Source organism: Sinocyclocheilus grahami, unplaced genomic scaffold, assembly GCF_001515645.1.
Source record: "Sinocyclocheilus grahami isolate Dianchi unplaced genomic scaffold, SAMN03320097.WGS_v1.1 scaffold35.1, whole genome shotgun sequence".
In the NCBI taxonomy this organism is placed as follows: Eukaryota; Metazoa; Chordata; class Actinopteri; order Cypriniformes; family Cyprinidae; genus Sinocyclocheilus; species Sinocyclocheilus grahami.
Window position 1 is genome coordinate 2,281,931 of NW_015505214.1, and position 23,182 is coordinate 2,305,112.

The 23,182-nt window shown below is 35.6% G+C and overlaps 1 protein-coding gene across 2 annotated transcripts in view; it reads right to left on the reverse strand.

Annotated features, from left to right (window-relative positions):
- Positions 1-441: 441 nt before the first annotated feature.
- Positions 442-23,182, reverse strand: part of LOC107581484 (leucine-rich repeat-containing protein 52-like) — a 33,777-nt gene continuing 11,036 nt past the window's right edge. The window contains exons 1-2 of one of the 2 annotated variants that reach the window (XR_001608836.1): positions 10,653-10,778; positions 1,339-1,389 (exon numbers count right to left, since the gene is read on the reverse strand). Coding sequence is in view for 1 of the 2 variants with exons in the window: in XM_016267063.1 (XP_016122549.1) it covers positions 1,049-1,389 (341 nt within the window). In the remaining variant the exon portion in view is untranslated. Of the gene's footprint in view, positions 1,390-10,652; positions 10,779-23,182 lie in introns of those variants that run through there. The other variant, XM_016267063.1, reaches the window with a different exon arrangement.

Genomic DNA, 23,182 nt, shown 5'->3' on the forward strand with positions numbered 1-23,182 from the left:
AATGTCACATGATTCTTCAGAAATCATTTTAATATTCTGATTTGGTGCTCAAGAAACATTAATATTAATCAATGTTATTATTATTATTATTATTTTCAGTGTTGAAAACAGTTGTGCTACTTAATATTCTTGTGAAAATTGTAATACATGTATTTTTATTTTGAATAATTTAATGCATCCTTGCTGAATATTGATATTAATTAAAATATATATATATATATATATATTTTGACGATAAAAATTTATATTTTTAAAATGTATATTCAAATTCTGATATTATAATTTATATTATATATTAATATTTCTTATAATTTGACAATATCATTATTATTCATCAATATCTATATAATATTTGTCAGGGTGAAAACTACTAACCTGACAGGGCAAGCAAAAAAAATCCTTATTGTAAAGCCCTAAAAAAAATTTTTTATCAATCCATCATTTGAGCAGTCAGTCAGTTTGTGACCCCTTAAAAAGTATTTTCAGCCTTCCATGGAGTTGTGCAGACAGTTTAGAAGAGTCTTCCATCTTCTATTCGTTAATTTCACACTGCATGAGTCTGGAGAGACTGCCTTGTATATTTTCCATTTAAATGCCTTTCTTTGACCGAGCTAGTAAATAAAAGCTGAGATTTGTTACTGGATAAGTTTTCAAGCCTCTCTACCTATTTGTCTTTTTCCCATTTCCTTCCATCTTGCCGTCTCTCTCTTAAGTGTGAAACACAGTGTTGTCACCCTGCCCCAATTACATTACTAACACTGGGAAGAGCTTTGTGTGTGTGTGAGCATTATTTCTATGCTTTTAACCAAGACCAACCCTCAGATCTGTCAGAAACAGCAATCTTTTTCAGCTGAAAGTGTCTGAGTCCACCTATAAGAATAGAAATACATCTAATCTGTCTGTCCTGCCCTCCTCTTCTCTTAATCTAAAACTAAATGTTGACACATTCTAAAAAAGTGCACTTTAAACCTCTTTATAGAAAAGAAAACTCCTTCGAGCTGTCGCTGTCTGTTCATCAAAGATTTCCCAGCGTCCTTCTGTCCTCTGATCACACCTGCATGCCTGGTTTGCTCAGGTCCCCATTGCCATGGTTACTCCCTCCTTCTCCTCCTCCACTTCCTGCCCCTCGGGTGACTGTCTCCTCCTCATCCTCGCTGTCGAGCTCCTCGCTCTTCCTCTTGCTGTAGCGCTCGTATAGAACCATGAGCACGCCCATCACCCATGCCGACACCGTCCCGGCGCTAAAGATTACGAAGCCGATGGCAATGAAGAACAGGTAGTCCCAGTAACCCAGTCCCTGGTGGCATTCCGATCGCAGCTGCATGCCCACCTCCGCCAGGCGCTGACCCAGCATGTCCAGCGGCCCCTGGCACACCGTCTGCCCCTCATCTAGACAGAAGTTAGAGGAGAGGATGAGGGCAGGAATAAAACAACAATAATAATATAAGATTTTTGCTTTATAAGAAATTGATAGTCTTATTCAACAAGGATGGATTACTTTGTTCAAAAGGGACAGTAAAGATTTTATAATGAGACAAGCATTTCTATTTCAAATAAATGCTGTCTTTTTATTCACTTTATATTCACCAAACAGTCCAGAAAAAAAGTTTCCAAATAAGGGTAACCCTTTATGTATAATGCATTATAAAGGGTTATTAAAGGGTATAATGCATTATAATAATTCATAATCTATGTTGTAATAAATCATATCTTCTTGTAAATAATAATAACCAAATTTAAAATACATAGTGTAACAATAAACTGATAAGTGTTATAATGTATTAACTATGTACTATTTAATCTACTATTAAAATTATTCATAAGATTGTACAGTGCATTATAAATTCATAATCTATGTTGTAATAAATCATATCTTCTTGTAAATAATAATAACCAAATTTAAAATACATAGTGTAACAATAAACTGATAAGTGTTATAATGTATTAACTATGTACTATTTAATCTACTATTAAAATTATTCATAAGATTGTACAGTGCATTATAAGGTGCATTACAAGGCATAATTAATGCATTAAAAATACTTTTATAATGCATTATACATAAAGGCTTAGAGTAAAGTGTTATCAAAAGAAAAATTAAGCAGTTGTCAACATTACTAATAACATGAAATGTTTTTGAGCAGCAAAACAGCATATTAGAATGATTTCTGAAGGATCATGTGACACTGAAGACAGGAGTAATGATGCTGAACATGTTAAAATATAGTAAAACATGTTCTTGAAAAATATTATAAAAATACATTAAAAATAGTTATTTAAATTGTAAAATTATAATAACATTTCTCAATATATATTTATATTAAAAGTATTTTGGCCTTATTAATATGAGTGCATTATGCAGGCATATAAGAATATTCATGGGAATGACTAAACATGATGATTTTTTATGATTTTTATGAATTTATATACAAATAAATATCTAATATACTGCTGCACTATGTTTAGGCTGACCATAGGGTCCATTTTGACGGGACGCACCCTTGCCAGGATTTCTATATTGCCTAAAATATCCAGGTTTTGGCTGTTAGCACTGTGCAGATCGATCGCTGTAAGAAATTATTTCACGAGAGCTATAGAGAGCAGAGCAGACGGCTCCTTATGCTTTCAAATTGCTCTCGCGGTACTTTGGTGTCATAAAATGATCGGTACGCATCTTCAAGTCGAACGAACAAACACGTGCGCGTATTTGCATCGCTTTGATCGTTCTCACCTTCTCACGCGCTCCGCCCCACGATTGATCGATTATGTACAATACCTGCATGTTATTGGTCAAACTACTTTGGATGTTTTAGGCAATATAAAAATCATGGCCAGGACGTGTCCCGTATAAATGGCACATATGGCCACCCTAACTATGTTTCATATAAATGTACCAATATAAAAATATATAAATACACACACACACATAAACATAACATTTTTTAAACATATTTAGATGCAAGTACAAATGTACAATTCTATATATTATATCAAATACAGACATTCTTATGATTAATAATATGAGTGTTTATGTATGAATGTACATTTTAGCAAACATACTAAAACCTGAAAAACAACATGTTTACTATTAAACATGCTGAACGTACATTTTTAAAGTTTTTTTTCTCATTCTGACAATTTCATCCTCCCTGTCACTCTCTCTCTCTCACACACACACACACACACACACACACACACACACACACACACACACACACACACACACTGTCTTGAGCCCTCCAGCAGTGGCCCTGAGGAGGAAACAGGTCAGTAACCATCATCCCCATCTTTAAGTCTGAGCCCAGCAGAGCATCAGCCTCTCATCTCGACATATCAGCCTGACAGAATGATCCACAAACACACTCACACTGAGACTGAGGCCGGACACAGCTCAGCTTCTGTGGTCCTCAGTTTCTCATTACATACGGTGGGTACTCAATAAAAAAGGTAGTTAAAGACTTCTCTTTTCTTCATTTGTCTTTTTGACATTACCCTCAATATCTTTTGTCTTATTAACTAACGTCTGGCCGTTTGGCGATGTGAGTTGTTAGGAGAAATGATGCCACGTCACCTTTAATAAAAAAGCACTAATTTCTTCATTACAAAGACGAGAAGAGACTGTGAGAGAGCAGGGGTGGCAATAAGTCACCTCGGGGTTTGATTGTCCTGGAAAGAGTCCTGCATTCAGCAGAGATTTAATGAGAACCTTGACCAGCCAAATGTATTTCAAATCTCAGTGTTTAATAAAAAATAAAGCCAAAAGTTTCTTTAAAATCATGTCCAAATTAGTTCACATTTTTGAACTTGGATGACCTTTAAACCAAGTGTTTCAAATGCTAGATGATTTAGTTGAGATGGTTTGGATACCTGAGACAAACAAATGCACGCCTAGTCAAAACACCTATAAGGACTGTGTACAGTAATAACAAGCTTTGTTTTCAAAATGTTTTGTGATTTACAGAAACTAGGAATTACAGGAACTAGGAATTAAATTTAAAGAGCTGATTAACTATTTTTAATCATTGAACTTTCATGGCATTTCCATTCGCTCTTGATTTCTACCAGTGAAATATTTGAGTAGAAAGAAATTGTTATGTTCTGCATGTTCTCGTTTTATGATTTCATTAATTTTCATGAATGTTCCAGTTCTAGAAATACATTTTTAAATTATGCTACTTAATACATCCAGGTTTTCCACGATCAAAGGTTAAGAACCACTGAATCCATCTGTATTATTTTATTTGTTATTTGCTGAAAATCTTCTGCTCAGCAATCTCAGACCTCATTCTAGTTTACTGAAATATGTTGATTGGTTACAAGAAATGCGAGAATCAATTCAGTTTAATGTCATTGACGAAATCACGAAGGAACTAATGGAATTACTTTTTATGTACGGCATCTATTTTCTGTGTAGATTATGAAAATATTTCCCAATAGGGTCAGTTTTGCAATTAGTTCCAAATTACAAAAACATTAGAATCCCTCAAACATTTCATTAGGCTTCTTTGCCTGGGAACATGTACGTAAACAAAACCCAACATCTGACCCATGTTCAATGGAGAAGCGTGGAAAAGACCACCTGGTGCTAAAGACAGGGATTACAGGTAACTAATCTTCTCCCATACAGGCAAAAATAGCAGACAGACATTATGCAAGTCATTATGATGATTAGTGTGTCCCATACCCTGTGAACTGGGCCAGGAACAACCACCTGCCCCAGCAGAGACACTGTGACCTCTGGGCTTTATTTGCAGTCAAGTTGGTCTCCCACTACACTCATATGAGCCATGAGGTTATATCAGGACAAACGAGGAAAATGTGGAGCTATCTGAGGCGCCCTGTGCTTTTATATTAGCCACGTTTTCCAGATTAGATTAGATAGTAATCCGATTATTAAAAGACCAAGTCTGAACTTTCAATGCCCTTCAAGATGCACTCAAGGTGCAAAAGGATCATTCTGAATTAATTTACAGCTCAAATAACACATCTTTCTACAGAAGAATTAACAAAAATATGACCTGCTATCAATCCCCTGGCCTAAGATGTTCATGGTATGTTCATTTTTTATTTGATCATTTCTTACAATACCATTTAAAAGTTTGGGGTCAGTAAACACCACAGAACGATAATGATAAAGTTAACTATAATGATAACTATATTTCTATCATGACAACTCTAGGAGGGTATGGGATGAGAACGATAATGATAAAGCTAACTATAATGATAACTATATTTCTATCATGACAACTCTAGGAGGGTATGGGATGAGAACGATAATGATAAAGCTAACTATAATGATAACTATATTTCTATCATGACAACTCTAGGAGGGTATGGCATGGTAATGTACATGACAATGTTAATGTGTTTGGTCTTGGCGGAATAGATCTGCTGTACCGAGACTTGCTACTGCCAATACATCCACAACGTGCTGCTGTGAGCATGTAAGAAATACTGCTGCTGAACATAACACATATGAAATAACCCCGTAGCATACACGAAGCTCCCCATAGCAGATCTATACAGGTGGAGCTGGGGAAGGTGGAGGGTTTCTGAAGTATGCTCCAACTTCTACAGCAAGCACTAGCCAAGTATTTGAATGTTGAGCAGCGAGCTCATTGGCCGTGGAAGCAAAAAGAACCAATCAGCTGCACCGTGTGATGATGTCATTATGTCAGATTGAGTTAGACCCATCTGACTGCGCCATCTAGAGTTTCATGACAGAACTTTGGATTAGTGTCCCATTTTGAAAGTAATTCCAACAGTATTGTTCCTCTGAGCCATTATCATTACAGTTGTGGTGTGGACTAAATGTATTCTTTTAAATTTAGAATGATTAAAAAAATTATCCTTATTGTTATCATCCTTATTGTGAATGGGCCTTAAGACTTTTTAATATTTGTGAAAAATTATCTTATACTCGTAAAAAAATACAATAAAAACTGTAATATAGTGAAATATTATAACCATTTAAAATACCTGTTTACTATTTTATAGTATTTTCAAATGTAATTTATTCCTATGATGCACTGCTGAATTTTCAGCATCATTACTCTAGCCTTCAGTGTCACATGATCCTTCAGAACTCATTCTAATATGCTGATTTGGTGCTGAAGAAATATTTATTAGTTTTTGTTAGTATAGAAAATTTAAAAGAACAGCATTTATTTGAAAAAAATAAATATATTTTTTTCACCCATTATAAAATCTTTACTGTTACTTTTTATCAATTTAAAGCACAATTAATTGCATATTATTGCTGTTGTTGCTATTAATGACAATATTACTTTTTTATATATTATTTTTATGATAATTGAACCCAGAATATTTATTGAGACCACAAATCTGAGATATATTTGGCAGCACATTATAAATGGCTTGCAGGCAATAACATTTTCCAATTAGCTCTATAACATAACTGTCTTCCTAGAAGCACATGGCCGAATGAGGAGCTTGTAAGTCTCTACTCTGTCACGCACATCCATGCATCGATTTAAGCATTCGTAAGACTATTTGAGTTCATACTGACAGGACATTAGATTGCATGAGCGTACACACACGAGCTATATTTGGCTGTGTTTTCAAGCACATGCACTAGGGCTGATATGGTTTGGTCTGACAGGAAGCACTGTGGTGACAGAAATGAATGTGTTTCTTAGTGTCATCACTGAAGCTCTGCATGGATCAGAGATTAACACAGAAAGCATTTGCAAGATGCAAACAGAATGTGACACTGAATGGGCCTTGACGGACTCAAATGTTTCTTTCACATACACACACACTTGTACGACCTTACATTACATCCCAGACTAGAGGGGTTTCTGTGTGTGAGGACACATCACTCGCTCTCATTATCTAAAGTCCCATAACGCTGTCATTTATGTGTAATCTGTCCTCCTCCCTCTATGATTAGCCTCTCTTTCTCCTCCTTTTTCCCTCTCTCCATCCATCCTTCTTTTCTTGAGGGCATATTAGTTCAAACCATGGTCTCTTGCGTCATCATCTGTGACACACACACACACGCTGAAAGAGGGCGATTGCTCATTAGATTGCTCAGAACGTGTCATTACAGAGATAATCTCACTGTGCCCAACGTCAAATTACCCACACGTCACCATTTCCCCTCACCCCAGAGGTACAGCAATTTTTCGTGCTGTTTTTGATGGGACATTATTACAGCTGTAAAAATCAAAGCCCTGTACTATGTGTGTGTGTGTAAGACAGAGACTATGTAACACACATACATACAATATACAGTGGTGGCCAAAATTATTAGAACACAAGTTATTTTCACCAGCTAAAAAATGGTTTTATATACACAAATATTGGAACTTAGGAACCAATTAAGAGGTGCAATTGACTTATTCTTGAAACCAATGATAAGACCACAGCAAAAACTAAATTGAACACACTGCTTTACTTAAGGAAAAATATGAATGCAAATTAATAATTATAAATAATATATTAAAACAGGGGTGTGCGTTCCACTCTATAAATGTTCTTTACACAATGAAGATTTCTAAGGGCAATTTAAAGATGACCAAACATGAACAAGGGGCATCAGCAGCATGCAGGGTTAACTTAGAAGCCTGTTCTTTAACGTCCCACCAGGTTCTTGGAGCAAAAACGAACAGGGTAGCAAAACGTGCTGGCTCTACTGAGCAAGAGCCTGTGTGAAACCTGTGCAGAAGGGGAACAATTTTAGTGGAACACCCTGCATGGGTCTAATAGCAGCCAGATAAATCTGAACAGAGAGTGACATCCTGCCTACTCATACAGCTTCAGTCAGCTGTAGTAATTATGGTCTCAGAAAGGGGTCACTCTGCCACGTCAATGCCACGGGGGACAGCACTGTCAGATATGCCTCCTTCAAATGACCTGGGCACCGCTAGGGTAAATAGAGCTGCAAATTGGAGTGTGAACATCTTGTGATGGGACTGTCTGTCTTCATATAGCTGCATACTCAAATGAACACACAGGCTCAAACATAGCTTTCTGATGCTCAAAATTTTCTTTTTCATAACTACTTAAACTCTTAAGTTATTAATCACAATATTTTGAGATTTTTCCACAAAAAGGTCACAAATTTGTCAGCACTAATCATAAACAATCTCATTATTTCTGACCAGTCTTTAGAAAGCAGAATGAAATGGCAATAATTAAAGATATTCATTAAAATTTTAAGCTAGCACATCAACTTTTATAAACCTAAAATACATTTTGAAAAATCTTTTTTTCCCTATTGCTTTGTCTCCATTTAGTCTCATTGCTATTTAGATCTGTTTAGTGATGCTTGACCGAAATGAGACAATTCACCTTTAATTCGTTTTCTTTCCTTTATTTTCTATTCACCTACTGAAACCAGTGAATGACGAGTTCCTTTTTTCAAATAGAGAATAGCTTTTAGCTTTCGTCAAAGCTGTCGAACATGATTTAGGAGTACACTATCACATTGATGACCCACGGAGAGCCTAATGGGACATGGTGATGGAAAAAAATATGAGATGGGAGGAAAAATTATAATGAATTGTCTCTGTGTTCTCTCACAAAAGTTTTACATTCCCCCAAGCATTTTTGCATTTGCTCGCAAAACCTTTCAGGAAAGTTTCCTGGGTGAACAAGTTTTTTGAAGGAAGGAAAAACTTTTGTGAGCAAGCACAAAATTTCTTACAGGAACACAAAACTAGTGTTGGGTCCGAGTCCAAGTCCTTAACCAACTGAGTTTGAGTGGGAGATGTTTATTAATGTCTAATCTTAATTTTATGTTGTTACTTTTTTTTTTTAATGTTACAGGATGTGAATTCGACCATACTCAGAAAAAGTCCAAAATGTCAGAGTCCGTGTCAAGTTCAAGTTCAAGTCCACCAAGTGCATCTGAGGTTATTTATAATTGCAGTATAAATAAGTCCAAGTCCCCCATCCCTACACTTGGTGTAATGTAAATCTTTTGCGAATAATCTTTTATTATAAAGTTTTCTGGGGGAATGCAAATGCAAAACACAAAGTTTTTGGGAGGGATGCAAAACTTTTGCAAGCAAATGCAAAGTTCAGGGAAACAAAACTTTTGCGAATGGAAGCAAAGTTTCTTGTGGGAATGCCAACTTTTGCGAGTTAATGCAATGTTTGGGGAAACATACACAAAATTCTTAGAGGAACACAAAACATCTGCAAGTTTACGTGGGAACGCAAACTATTTTTCATGAGAAAGCAAAATCATTTTGAATATAATTTTTCCTCCTGTCCCATTTTTTCCATCACTATGCCTCTTTAAAGCTTTGTAAAGAACATATAGATGAAACAGACATGAACTAAAAGCTACATAGTTCCCGCTTCCCTGCTAAAAAAACCCCCAACTACAACTGGTCATCCAGCTTGGTCATAGCAGATTTGCTGGCTGGTTTTAGAGGGGTTTTGACCACTTCTTTTGCTGTGGCCAGGCTGGGAGTCCAGCTAAAACCAGCTATACTTCCATCTTAAACCAGCTAAGACCAGCTAACCAACTTAGGCTGGTTTTAGCTGTTTTTTTTCTGCAGGGTTTGATTTAAAGTACCCTTTAACTTTTTACTTCACTAATTGGGCCGGTAGCATCTGAATAAATAGAGTACTATCTAATTTTTTAAAACATGCACGCATACAAAAAAATGTATCCTCAGGGTGCTGAAACCGTTAATTGGTACGGCCAAAAAGCATACCCTCAGCCTAATTAGATCATTAGTACTTCATTATTAGTAGCAGAAGGATGCAGTGATGCTAATGTTCCAGTCAAAGCTGTCACATACCTTCACACACACACTGTATCAGAGCAAGATCAGCTGTATCTCCTTGCAGGAAATGGTCTACAGATGGCATGCTGTCTACAGGAAGCTTTCATCTTATTGTTATTTTCATTATTTTTATTATACACAAACACCTGCTACTATGATAGAAGATATATAATGGAACATCTGCTGCCATTTGCAAAAACCTGATTGTGTCAGACAAACGCCGCTGTTATTGTGTCTTGTTTTATCATCAGCAGTTCTTTCCCAGACTAATTAGTCTCTGGAGCCGTGATGTTTTTTTTATTGTTATCGGACATAAAGTTCTGGAAAGGTGCAGGCGGCAGGTCTTGAAAGAGACTGCGTAATTATTTCATTCTGGAGACATATGAACAGCAGGTGACTACCAGACAGAGAGAAATTATATCAATAACCATCTGTTTTGACAGAGAACTGATGAGTCTAGTTCATTTCATCAGTGTTTTTCAACTTTTCATCAGTGGACTTAAACAATAAAACTTGGAAAGGTCTCTCATTTGTCTTATCATACAATCGACAATTGACCAGTTCACTTAAAGGGATCGTTCATCTAAAAATGAGAAATCTGTCATCATTTACTCACTGTCATCTCATCCCAAACCAGTATGCCCTTCTTTCCTCTATGGAACACAAAATAAGTTATTTTTGGGTGAACTATGCCTTTAAAGGCCAAACCAAACATTTCTCTATTCAGCAATAACTGAGGTGCCACAGTGGTGTTAATTGCTGTGAATTATTCAGTTAACTGTCGTGTTTTCAGTGACATTTTTACTCAAGGTTAGTGTCGATAGCGCTGAGTGTGCAGTGTAGAGACTGTCCCGTCACCCTCAATTAAAGAACACCCTGTGGCTTTACCGTTATTCTTGCTTTAGCCACTACAATATTTACGCAGAGCTTTGGAAAGACAGAGATGGGCACAGAATGCATGCAGGTTATTTTCAGTCTCAGTTTATCTGCATTTGCTGATTGCGGTCTGAAAGAAACTGGAAAGCAGCTAATGATTAGGTAAAGGTTCAGGGAGTGTTAGTTAAATGTCCAATTAGTTTCAGGATGAGGACAGGTGATGCTATTTTGTCACTTAATTACAAATTTTCATTGCCTTTTTATGATTGTCAATGATATATAAGAGTGTGCATTATAAAGAAAATCTATTTAAAAATCTATTATATATATATATATATATAAAAAAAACTATTATTAGAAATGTGCTTTTTCTATTCATGGAGAAACCTTCTTTAAGAAACGTTTCACTTTAATGATTCTAAAACATGTCATATGGTATAAAAAAGTAGTATGATTTTCCTTACACCTTGAATAGATGCAAGTGTATATGTTTTAATCATGACATTTATTTTATCATTTATAAACACAATTAATTTAGAAATATAATTCAACTAGTGGGTTTGTACAACATGACATTTTAAAACCTGATCCTGTATCAAAGAAAGGTCAAATTACTTTTTAGAAATGTATTTATAGATTATTATTATTAGTAGTAGTAGTAGAGGGGTCGTCTCTATGATGTAATTTCCTTTTGTTCCACTTGCTTTTTAGATATTATGAAGCTGTGAAGCAGGTTTGTATATATTTTATTTATATATACAAAAATGATCATGCCAAACTACCTAGGATTTCAAGAATTTCATTCTTTAATGGTTTTTTTCTTCATTATGATATTATATTATATGATATTTAATATTTATTTGATACAGAAAAATAAAAAAGCTAATCATAGAAGAGATATATCAAGTCATTATAGTGTGTATAAGGTGTTTTGTCATTTTTTTTAATGAATGTTTATTGGTTTGTACTTTTATAATAAATGAATAGATTGGAAAATAAATATTGGTGGATGAAACAGCAGTGTTTTCAGATACAGTATATGCTGCTCTACACTACTGCATTTTCTAACAGGGATGTTCCTCCGAGGTCTCAGAGAGACTGAAAAACACAGTTCAACGCTTATTAAAATGTGCTTCGGGAAAAATGACATCATCCAAAACATGATTCATGAATATCTCTGTGCTTCCGTGGCTTTCATGACTAAATCCTTGTACCGAGAAAATCCACAGCTTTTCCTGAGAAAGGCCTGCCCACCAATTACCAGTAGAGTTCAGCTTAGACCTGAATGAATTTCGGTGCTATTTCCAGTCTGGTTTATCACTAGTTTGTTGTTGGTTTTTTGCATGTTGTAAAAAAAATAAACTCTTTCTAGTTAAAAAGCCTGGTAGGGACATCAGTATGTGCAGGACCATTATCCAACACACAGCATGTGCTCATCTCTTCAAAAAAAAAAAAAACCTTATGGCTGTCAAATATCAGATGCCTGTCCACTGGGTCCTTTCCTGCCAAACACTTCATGGCACAGAGAGAGATATTATAATGCTTGACAGTACTGCACTCACATGCACCTGTTTGTAGCTCATGAACTGTGCTCGAATATTTTAATACCTTGAGTTTATTTCTTTCATAAGAATATACTGATGAAATGTCAAGGGCACACTTTTTTGAAACCATTCACCTTAAAGGGTTAGTTCACCCAAACGGTGAGTCTCGTGAAAACCAGCATTTGTTTACAGGATCAAAGGAAGCAAAGTTTCCTTACTTTAGCAAATGAAAACCAGTCTCCTCTTGGCTTATATTGAAATCCTCTGACATTCTTCTTTACAAATCCTTCTAATACTTGACCGTTGTTTTGTTTTGATCTCTCCACTGCGTTTCCGCGTTCGTCACTTCTGAGCAGCACATGCGCAAAGCCGACCTCATACGTCATCCGCCCGGAACTGCTTCTGTTCACAACAGTGAGCGCAAGCTAGATTCAAGTGATTATTACGTTTTGAATATGGATATTTTTCTTACAAAAACGCATCGATTCGCTACAGAAGTGCTTTGTTCACCCCCCGGAGCAGTGTGAGACACTTTTTTTATGGATGGGCGTGTTTTATTTAAGTTCTTTTGGACGGATGCATGCAACACCCGCTGAGTGGCATTAAACAGCTTGAAAGATCAAAGACAATTATTAATATAACTCCGACTGGATTCGTCTGAAAGAAGAAAGTCATATACACCTAGGATGCCTCGGGGGTGAATAAAACGCAGCCTAATTTTCATTTTTGGGTGAACTAACCCTTTAAGTTCTTTTCATGCTTTTTTATTTCCTTTAAAAATAAAATAAACTATTAAAAAATAATATATTAAAACTAAATAGTAACTATATGATGCTCTACATTAAAAGTTAATAGAAGAAAAGTTCAAATAAATATTAAGAAAATTACACCCATTTCCCATTTTTGTTCCATAAATGGCAGCATTTTCTAAAAATGCCTAGCAATAGTGCATGTATTAATCTAACATGGATGAGTTCAAATGCATTCAGAAGAGTGGCTTGCTATTTTTAAAGCCCAGTAATTATGTAATTGCATATGTTAATCTTTAAGAGGATGAAGTGCTGGGAGGTGGGAGACTTTTTCCCACTTTCATTCTGAATCTCAATGAGGATGGACTTTCTGATAAGCGTGCGGGGGGGGGAGTGTGTTTTTATAAAGTCTCTGTTGTGTTTTTGTGTGTGTGTGTGTGTGTGTGTGTGGTGTAAATCACAGTTGTGTATGGATGTGTGATGCTGTGTATGTACTGAGCTGCTTTTCCTTTTTCCTGCAATGACCTTGTAGTACAGTGTGAGAAATAAATAAAGTAAGAAATAAAGTCACACTGCAAGATATAAAGTCAAATGACATGAAACAAAGTAACAATTATGAGATACACAGTCACTTTGTAAGATACACTACCATTCAAACACTTTAGGTTAGTAAGATTTCTTTTTATAGTTTGTTATCTTTTCTCACATTCACCAAAAATACAGTACAACAGTAATATTGTAAAATACTATTACAATTCATAAAATGTTTTCTATTTGAATATATATTAAAATGAAATTTTATTCCTGTGACGTAAAGCTGAATTTTCAGCATCATTACTCCGGTCTTCAGTGTCACATGATCCTTCAGAAATCATTCTGATATGCTGATTTATTATCAGTTTTTGGAAACTGTGATACTTTTTCTTTGATTCTTTGATGAATAAAAGGTTAAAAAGAACAGCGTTTATTCAAAATGATCTTTTCTAAAAAAATATAAGTCTATACTATCACTTTTTATCCATACATCCTTGCTGAATAAAAGTTAGTTTCTTAAAAAAAAAGAAAGAAAAAATGTATGGACCCCAAAGTTTTGAATAGTAGTGTATATTCTAACACAAAATTTCTATTTTGAATAAACACTGTTCTTTTTAGCTTTTTATTTACCAAAGAATCCTAAGAATTTTGCTGCTCAAGAACCATTTCTTATAACATATTTTTATGGAAAGCATGATACATTTTTTTCAGGATTCTTTGATGAATTTAAAGTACAGTAGAACAGCATTTATTAAATATAAATCTTTTGAAACATTATGAATGCCTTTACTGTCACTTTTGATCACTTTAATGCATCCTTGCTGAATACAAATATTAATTTAATTTAAAAAAAAACGATTCATTTTGATCTGTTTTGTATAAGATCTGATTTACAATAACGAGGAATAAAGACAAAAATGATGAGTCATAAAGTCCTAGTTATGAGATTCCATAATATTGTGTTTTATATACACAGGATGCAAAATGAACACTTGCCAAGTACCAAACATGAGTAAGTACTGCTGCTATTGAGAAGAAAAGAAAAAAAAAGAATCGCAACAATACATATTGTAAATTGCTGATTTACATATTGCATATTGCAAGACTGATAACCAATGATAATAGCACAAGCAAACTGAATCAGATGTTTATGCCATGGTACTTTAGCTTTTTTTATTTGAGTAAAATTACATTACAATTTGTTAAGTAGACTTCAGACTGCACTATAACCGTGGCATAAAACTCTCCTGAATGTCAACTACAGGTACTACTAAATAAAGGAACACAGCAAGCCCTTGAGAACATGTATATTATTCGTTCCTACCAATGACATCAGCTGAGGTAGATTACATTCAGCGTCTGTCCGGTGACCTTCCTCTGAGTCTGTGGAGTATGAGCTGCCACGGCGTATGCCGAGGTCATTACCAAACACATCACACATTGCGTCACGTCTAAAAAACCACACCGGCATCATGACAATGAGTCAATAACAGCACTGAAACACTGAGATGCATCAAGAATCATGTGGAATCTGATCTTGACTCACTGAATCGAAAATCAAATTCCCATGTGTACAAAACAATCTATTTTTGCTATCATTCGTCAAAACAGAAGGTATCTGCAAATATCTGTTTGACATCTAAGCTTTGGAAAAGCCGTAACGTTCCACTTCTGCATATCTGCTTTTCTCTCTATTCCCTATGACTCGTTTTTTCTCCTTGTGCTTTGATCCCATTCTTCATGAATATTTAACTCTCATCCTGAGCCCGCCCACTTCTTTGGCTCCGTGCCTATGAGCCTGGCCGGACCAGATACCCTTCAGCTGATAATGAGGAGACCCATCACCTCTCCAGCAGCTGATCCAGAAACAATAGAGCTGCTGAGAAATATCATAATCTTGCGTACTGACACACTGCATCACAATTATACACAATCACCTGGACTAGTTTATTATGAGGTACCGTAGATGATGAGACCCTGGGTTATAAGTTCTGCTCCTAATAGACTGAAGTAGTGAGAGGTATACAATGAGCTGCCACAATTCAACAGTCAGAAAATAAGGTAATTCATACACGCAAAGTACGAATACACAGCAAAATTACAAAAATGTTCATCACAATGAATGTCCAGAGGATGATTAGCCTTTTGATTGTGTGACTGCCAGTAGTCCTGTGTAGCCACACTTTTGACTGTAAGCAAAAAGTCTGTTCCACATTGCAGCTTATTCTAGCGACGATTCACCCGCTTAGACAGGAAGAGACATTCTGGTTGACATAAGGAGCTTTCACATGTCATAGTTCTAGGAACTAGCCAGCATGGTGGTTCCTAGAGAACCAATTTCCCCCTCGGGCCGTTTTACTGGTTGCATTCGCACCGGCAGCAGGAACTGTGAAGAGGCCGACAGCGACGTCTTTATTAACGGCATTAACAAACATCATTACAAACACCAGTGAATGGAGAATGCCGTGATCAGAGCAGTTTTTGTTGTGTATTGCGAGTTTTTTGATAATGGAGATGGAATGTAAATGCACAATTTATGCGATTAAAAGAGCACAAAAATCGGACAATTTCCTATGACAACTTGCAGTGTTATTGTCGAGGCTGAAAAAAGAACAAAACGCTGTAGACAACAGGTAAATGCCATTATCGCTGTTTTCCATGCTTGTGGAGTAAATATTTTTACATGGCTTTTTAAAAATGCCGGGTAGCCGGTGTTTCGTATGTGTTTGGCCAATAAGCGTACACTTATGTCACTGGTAGTTCCTTTAGAACTGTTTTACACCCTACTCTGAAGAAGGAGCTAATTTAGTTCCCCCAAACTGAATTCCTAGAACCAAATACATTCAGTTCCTGTGTTGCAAACACGCAAAAAAGGGAACTTCTGCCAATAGTTCTAGGAACTATGAAAAGTTTCCTCCGGTATGAAAGCGCCTATATAAAGTGCTCATTGGGAAAACATGCTTGAGGTGACAGGATATTACCTTGCTTTATGCACAATTTATGACAATTTTCTAAAAGCGCATTCGGTTTTATCCCGAACAGATGAACTTGAATCTAGCATTTTTTATTACAGTGTTTATTGAACCTATTGCGGCAGTCCAGAAATTAAATGTCTGTTAAGTGACACAGCATACTTAATGCTCTATTGCGTTTGAAAATAACGTGTCGCCTACTCTAAACCCAATCCTAAACCTAACTGATAGTGTTAACCAAAGCAAATGTGAGATAAAACACATTTGTTGAAGCAACCATAACATTTTAGCTACTATAAGTCTTCAAGCTCTTTTGTGACTCGTGTTTCACGGGACTCGTACCCAAACATTACGCATCACAATTAAGTGCAATGCTGTATCAGGTGTGCAACCGAGCAAGTTTACAATGAAAGAAAAGCCATGCATATTGAGCTAATAATGTGATGCAAATGTCAAAACGAATTAATTTACAAATCATAAACTGTGGTAAAAGGTCATAACACAGTATTGTGCAAGGAAATGCACTGAAATAAGTCTTTATTCATCATTTATTCACAAACTTTTGCGTGAAAAGGAGAAAAAGTTTTTAGTGTTTTACATGCCACTAACCTTCATTTCAGGTGGAAAGTGCAGCGACATGTACATATAGATACATTTTTGTAGTTTTGCAAAAATTTAGGTAGAAGCACTTTGTCTTTCATTGTATGAACAAAAACAGCTAAAATATTCCTCTTTTATATTTTTTTGTTTTCTTGTAAACTCAAGGGGAAAACTCAACAAATAGATCTTGGCTGAGAGGCCGATTATAGCAGCCTGGGACTCCATAAACATGACTTTGTTTCCTCAAAAGCCAGCCAATAAGTTTGGACTGGTGACATCAGTCAGATCTTGGATAGTTTCGGCAACAAATTGAATATAAGCAGTCTGTTTAAGTGCCATCTGAGGGTGTTACTCTCCATCTGTCGAGTGCTAAATTCCTCTTAAAAAAGGGTCGATGCAATACACGTCAGGGAGCCACTGTGACCTGCTGGGTGCATTTTGTTCCCAAAAAGTGTTTTGAAATGTGAATTGATTATGTGCACAAATGAGAAGGAACTGTAGTGATTTTTTTTAATTCTGTGCACTAAATTAAGTGCTGACTTTACATTTGTGTTGACGAAATGCATCCGTATTTTTTCTTTCTGCTCAAAATACATTAAAGAAACTGCATTTTGGCATGAAATACTGTATTTCAGGTCACATAATTAATTCAGTTCATAAACACTATCATTCAAAGTCTCTTATGTTCACCAAGCCTTCATTTATTTGATCAAAAACGCAGTAAAACGAGTAATATTGTTAAAAATAATATTATAAAAATACGATTTTTTTTTAAATTTAAATACATTTTAAAATGTAATTTATTCCTGTTGTGCAAAGCTACATTTTCAGCATCATTACTCCAGTCTTAAGTGTCAGATGATCCTTCAGAAATCATGCTAACTTCCTCCTCAATTATGGTGCTCAATTATTAATAATGATTCTTAATATAGCAATGTTTAAAACTGTTTTTACTAAAAAATTAATTCAGAAATATTTCAAGTTTCTTTGATGAATAGAAAGTTCAGAAGATCAACATTCAATTGAAATAGAAATCATTTGTAACATAAGTCTTTACTGTCATATTTGATCAGTAGAATGCGTCCCTAAAAGTATTATTTTTGTTTATTAAAAAAAAAAAATCACAGTTTCCTCAAAAATACTAAGCAGTTCAACATTGATAATAATAATACATGTTTTTTGTGTAATGATGCTGAAAATTCAGTTTTGGCCTCACAGAAATAAATTACATTTTAACATACATTTAAATAGAAAAGAGTTGTAATAATATTTCACAATATGACTATTTTACTGCAAATAAATGCAGCCTTGGTGAATACACGAGAATTCTTTCAAACACAATTAAAATTCTTAATTATTCCAAAAACTGTTGACTTTTTTATTCTAATTAGTAAAGTTGCACTTGATGCCCCATATCGCAGTTGCATGCTGCATTTTAGTATATCTTCACCTGATCGCTCTCCGTTCCAGTGAAAACCCTAAATAAAATAAAAACAAACTGATACAGATATACATGCACTGACAAATAGTTGCTATATTATAAGCTGTATTTGTCACATACTCGATAGCGTAAATTGTGTCTCTAAACGTGCTACGCACGATTGTCGCATTCATTTTACATGTGCTTAGTGCCCACAGAATGAGGCGGCACTTAGCGAACTTACCGTGAGCCCCAGGCTCGCCTTTAAATCAGACCCTATTAGCAGAAGCATCTGGCGTCGCCACATGCCTCTGCATCCACTCAGTATGCAACACCCCCACTACCATACGTTGCATTTACTATGCCACAGGACTCACAATTACCTCTCACATCTGATCATCCAAACACCCATATCCATGTGTCAACACTTCAGCACGTTACAGAACAAAAATACGGCTGCAGAGAGCAGCATGTAACTTTTTTCAGTTATAAGTGAATGCCGGTGTTTATTTGAAGTAAAACTTTTTCTGAAAAGTTTTTCAGCACAAGATGCTTCACACAAAAACACCCTAAACAACTGGAGCAGAGGTATCCCCAAAGGAGGAAGTCTTCAATGTGTGAGTTAATGAAACTCGTGGCTCTCCGAGGCCCAGGACAAATAGAGAAAACAGATATGAGAACACACACACACACCTACAAACACAAAATGAAGTAATCAAGCCAGTAAACATAAAACATCATAACAGAGCTGCTATTGGCCTGTGTTTGTTGTTGCTCTAGAAAAAATTTAATGACCAAGCCCAGATGGAATTTGCTGACTTTATAGACCTAGAAAAATTATGTCCCGCACAGTCCCAAACTCTTCACAGGGGAGTCAGCAGCAATTCTGCACTGAGATATATGGAGGCCCTTTTCCACCTCATACGAAAAAATTTAAATGGCAATTGGGATAGTTTAAAGTTACAATTTTGAGAAACTGAGTTTGTAAATCGCAGTTACAAGATATAAAGTCGCAACTAAAAGTTATGAAGTCTGTTATCAGAAACAAAGTTGCAACTGAGAGATGAGAAACTGCAAAATATAGAGACAAATTCTGAGATTTATAAAGTCACAACGAGAGACATGATAAAAATAGTCACATTGTGAAACAAAAAAAGTCATAAAAAGATGCACGAATTATGTATGACAGTATGAGTCAAACCCAGATTATTATAATTATGAGAAACAGTCGCAAATGTTAAGAAACAAGGTCACACTTCAGTTTGAAGACCAATACTCACTGTTAACTAGTAACTATGTGTCACGAACGCTACTGTGAGGAGCGAGGAATGAGGAGACGTTGAGTAGACTTCTAACAAACAGACTTCAATTAACATCCAATGGAACAAGGAACACACACGTAGCGGGGAAATATGAACATTCAATACCAGACAAAGGAACTCTGAATAGGACTCAATTTAAATACACAGGACTAGAGGAGGGGATGACGAGAAACACCTGGAACTAATGAAACAATTAACATGGGAAAACTAGGTCAGGGCAGGCTCATGGAGAGGGAAAAACACACAGAATGAGTCCAGGGGCGTGACACTATGACTTTTGCCTTAATAAACTTCTAATTTGCTGCTTATTAATAACTAGTAAGGTAGTTTTTATATTTAGGTATGGGGTTGGATTAAGGGATCTAAAATATGGTCATGCAGAATAAGACATTAATATGTGCTTTATAATAATAATCAGCCAATACGATACTAATATGCATGCTAATAAGCAACTAGTTTATAATGAGAACTGGTCCTTAAAATATGTTGTAAATCACAGTTGTAAGATATAAAAATCACATTTAGGGTACATAAAGTCGCAACTAAGACTTATAAAGTCAATTATCAGGGAAAAAAAAGTTGCAATTGGTAGCAATGTGACAGTTAAGAATTGCAAGATTTATAAAGTCACATCGAGACACAAAAAGTCACACTGCGAAAAAATAAAGCGACATTGTAAAATATGTTGTAAATCACAGTTGTAAGATATAAAAATCACATTTAGGCTACATAAAGTCACAACTAAGACTTATAAAGTCAATTATCAGGGAAAAAAAGTTGCAATTGGTAGCAATGTGACAGTTAAGAATTGCAAGATTTATAAAGTCACATCGAGATACAAAAAGTCACACTGCGAAAAAATAAAGCGACATTGTAAAATATTAAAAGTCATATTGGGAGATATAAATCAAACCCAGATTAGTACAGTTATGCTAAAAATTCACTAAGACTTCATAAGTCGCAAATTACAAGAAATGGAGTTGCAGTTACAAGATCAATTGCGAGATATAAAGCTGCAATTGTGAGATACAAAATGACAATGTGAGATATAAAGTTACAATTTTGAGAAATAAAGTTGTACATAACAGAAAAGGTGCAATTGACCATTCGCAGGGAGCTTGGACAGGCAATCTGCCCAATCAGAACATGGATATTATGTGCAATCGTTGCTATCTGCCATCTTGTCCTACAGCTACGGCCGATGTTGTGGCCATTTTCGACTGCCTGCCAAATGATTACCCCCCTCATTGAAATCGCTACCTGATTTCCTAACCCCTCCCTCACACCTAACCCTAAACCTACCAATACTAGGGGGTAATAATCTGGCGGGGGTCAGAATTCGGCACAGCACCGGTCTCCATAGAAATCCATGTTAAAACGGAGTAAAAAAGATCAACTAAATTGAAACTTTTTCTATGTAACTAAATATAAACATGTGCGCAGGGTTAAGCTGTGCTGTTGTTGGCTGCCACAGTAATAGCATTAAGCTAAAGGAATTCCTTTAAAGTAGGCTCTACTTGTTTTGCGTAACAGAAAGTCATGTACGGCGCTATATGCATGGCTTGCAACACTTAAGTTAAGATACTGAGTGTGAAATAATCAAATAATATGTTAAAGCGTGTGCTCTTATCATTCTGTGGACAAAATCCTGTGAACTTCGCCTTGATCGGGAGCTGTATATGCATATGTGTGCTCATCTGTTTTCAATGCAGCTAACCTCGCATTGCTTCATGTCATTAGGTCCTTTATTGCAAATGCGACACTAAAGTGATGAAACTATGGCACAATGTACTTTTTTAAAGGGGTCATATGATGCTATTTTAAAGATCATTATTTGGTGTATTTGGTGTAACAGAATATGTTGACATGCTTTAATGTTCAAAAAACACATTATTTTTCAAATACTGTACATTATTGTAGGTCGAATATTTCCACATAGTGACGTAAACATGTGGGGGCGTGTTAGAACTAGCCATTTTAGGTAGGCGTGGCTGACTCTTAACTTTTATAAAGAATATCTCTTTGGATTTGAGACTTTAGTCATTGCAACTTTACAGATCTTCTTTATGCACCAAGAGCTTGTAACACTCCAAAGAGAAAGGAAAACTTGAAATTGCATCATATGACCCCTTTAAAGCATTTTCATAGGTTTCACGTTATATTATCGGCTTGGAAAATATGTAAATGTAAAACACCAGAGACTGGAAATGTAAAGCACCGTTCCAGTTGGGCAAGACTTCAGCATTCAGAAATAGGTGGATTAGATTGTGTTTTATTAATGTCTACACTTACCCCAACCCTAATGCATTGAATTATTGTTGTACAGTCAGTGAGACAAAAATTATGCTATATGTGTGCATGCCCAGTTGCTGCAGCTGTATCTGTATGCCTTTTAGCCTTAACCACAAATCAGACTTTAATGGACTTAAACTTGAAAAATGTGACCCTGGACCACAATAAGGTTCAATTTTTCAAAATTGAGATGTATGCACCATCTGAAAGCTGAATAAATAAGCTTTCCATTGATGTATGGTTTGTTAGAATAGGACCATATTTCGGTCGAGATACAGCTATTTGAAAATCTGGAATCCGAGAGTGCATAAAAAATCTAAATATTGAGAAAATCGCCTTTAAAGTCGTCCAAATGAAGTTCTTAGCAATGCATATTACTAATCAAAAATTAAGTTTTGATATATTTATGGTAGGAAATTTACAAAATATCTTCATGGAACATGATCTTTTCTTAATATCCTAATGATTTTTGCCATAAAAGAAAAATCAATCATTTTGACCCATACAATGTATTTTTGGCTATTGCTACAAATATACCCCAGCGACTTAAGACTGGTTTTGTGGTCCAGGGTCACAAATGGTGTGTTCCGCGTTTGAAATAAAATACGTTCTGATGTTTATTCATGTTTATTTCATGCTTTAATTACATATGACAAGATGATTGGTTCACGTGTGCTGTTCTTTCTTAAGGAACCCTGCGCTGAGAAACTGCATTTATTGTTTGAATTGTTAAAAAATGACAAAATTTGAAAACTCAGAGTCCTGAAACTGTCAGTTTCCTCTGTGCTCTGCAATGTATTTTTACTGTGTGAGAACATGATGTGTTAGTGTGACAGCGGCATTGTTTGTCGGAGATAGCAACAGTAACTAAGGATGGGCGGGTCTTTGCGAATGGTCAATTGTGAGTTATAAAGTCAATTATCAGAAATAGTTGCAATTGGGAGGCATGATTTGACACTGATAAAGAGTCAAAATTACGAGATTTATAAAGTCACATTGCGAGAAATAATGTCACATTGTAATATACAGTGGGTACGGAAAGTATTCAGACCCCCTTAAATTTTTCACTCTTTGTTATATTGCAGCCATTTGCTAAAATCATTTAAGTT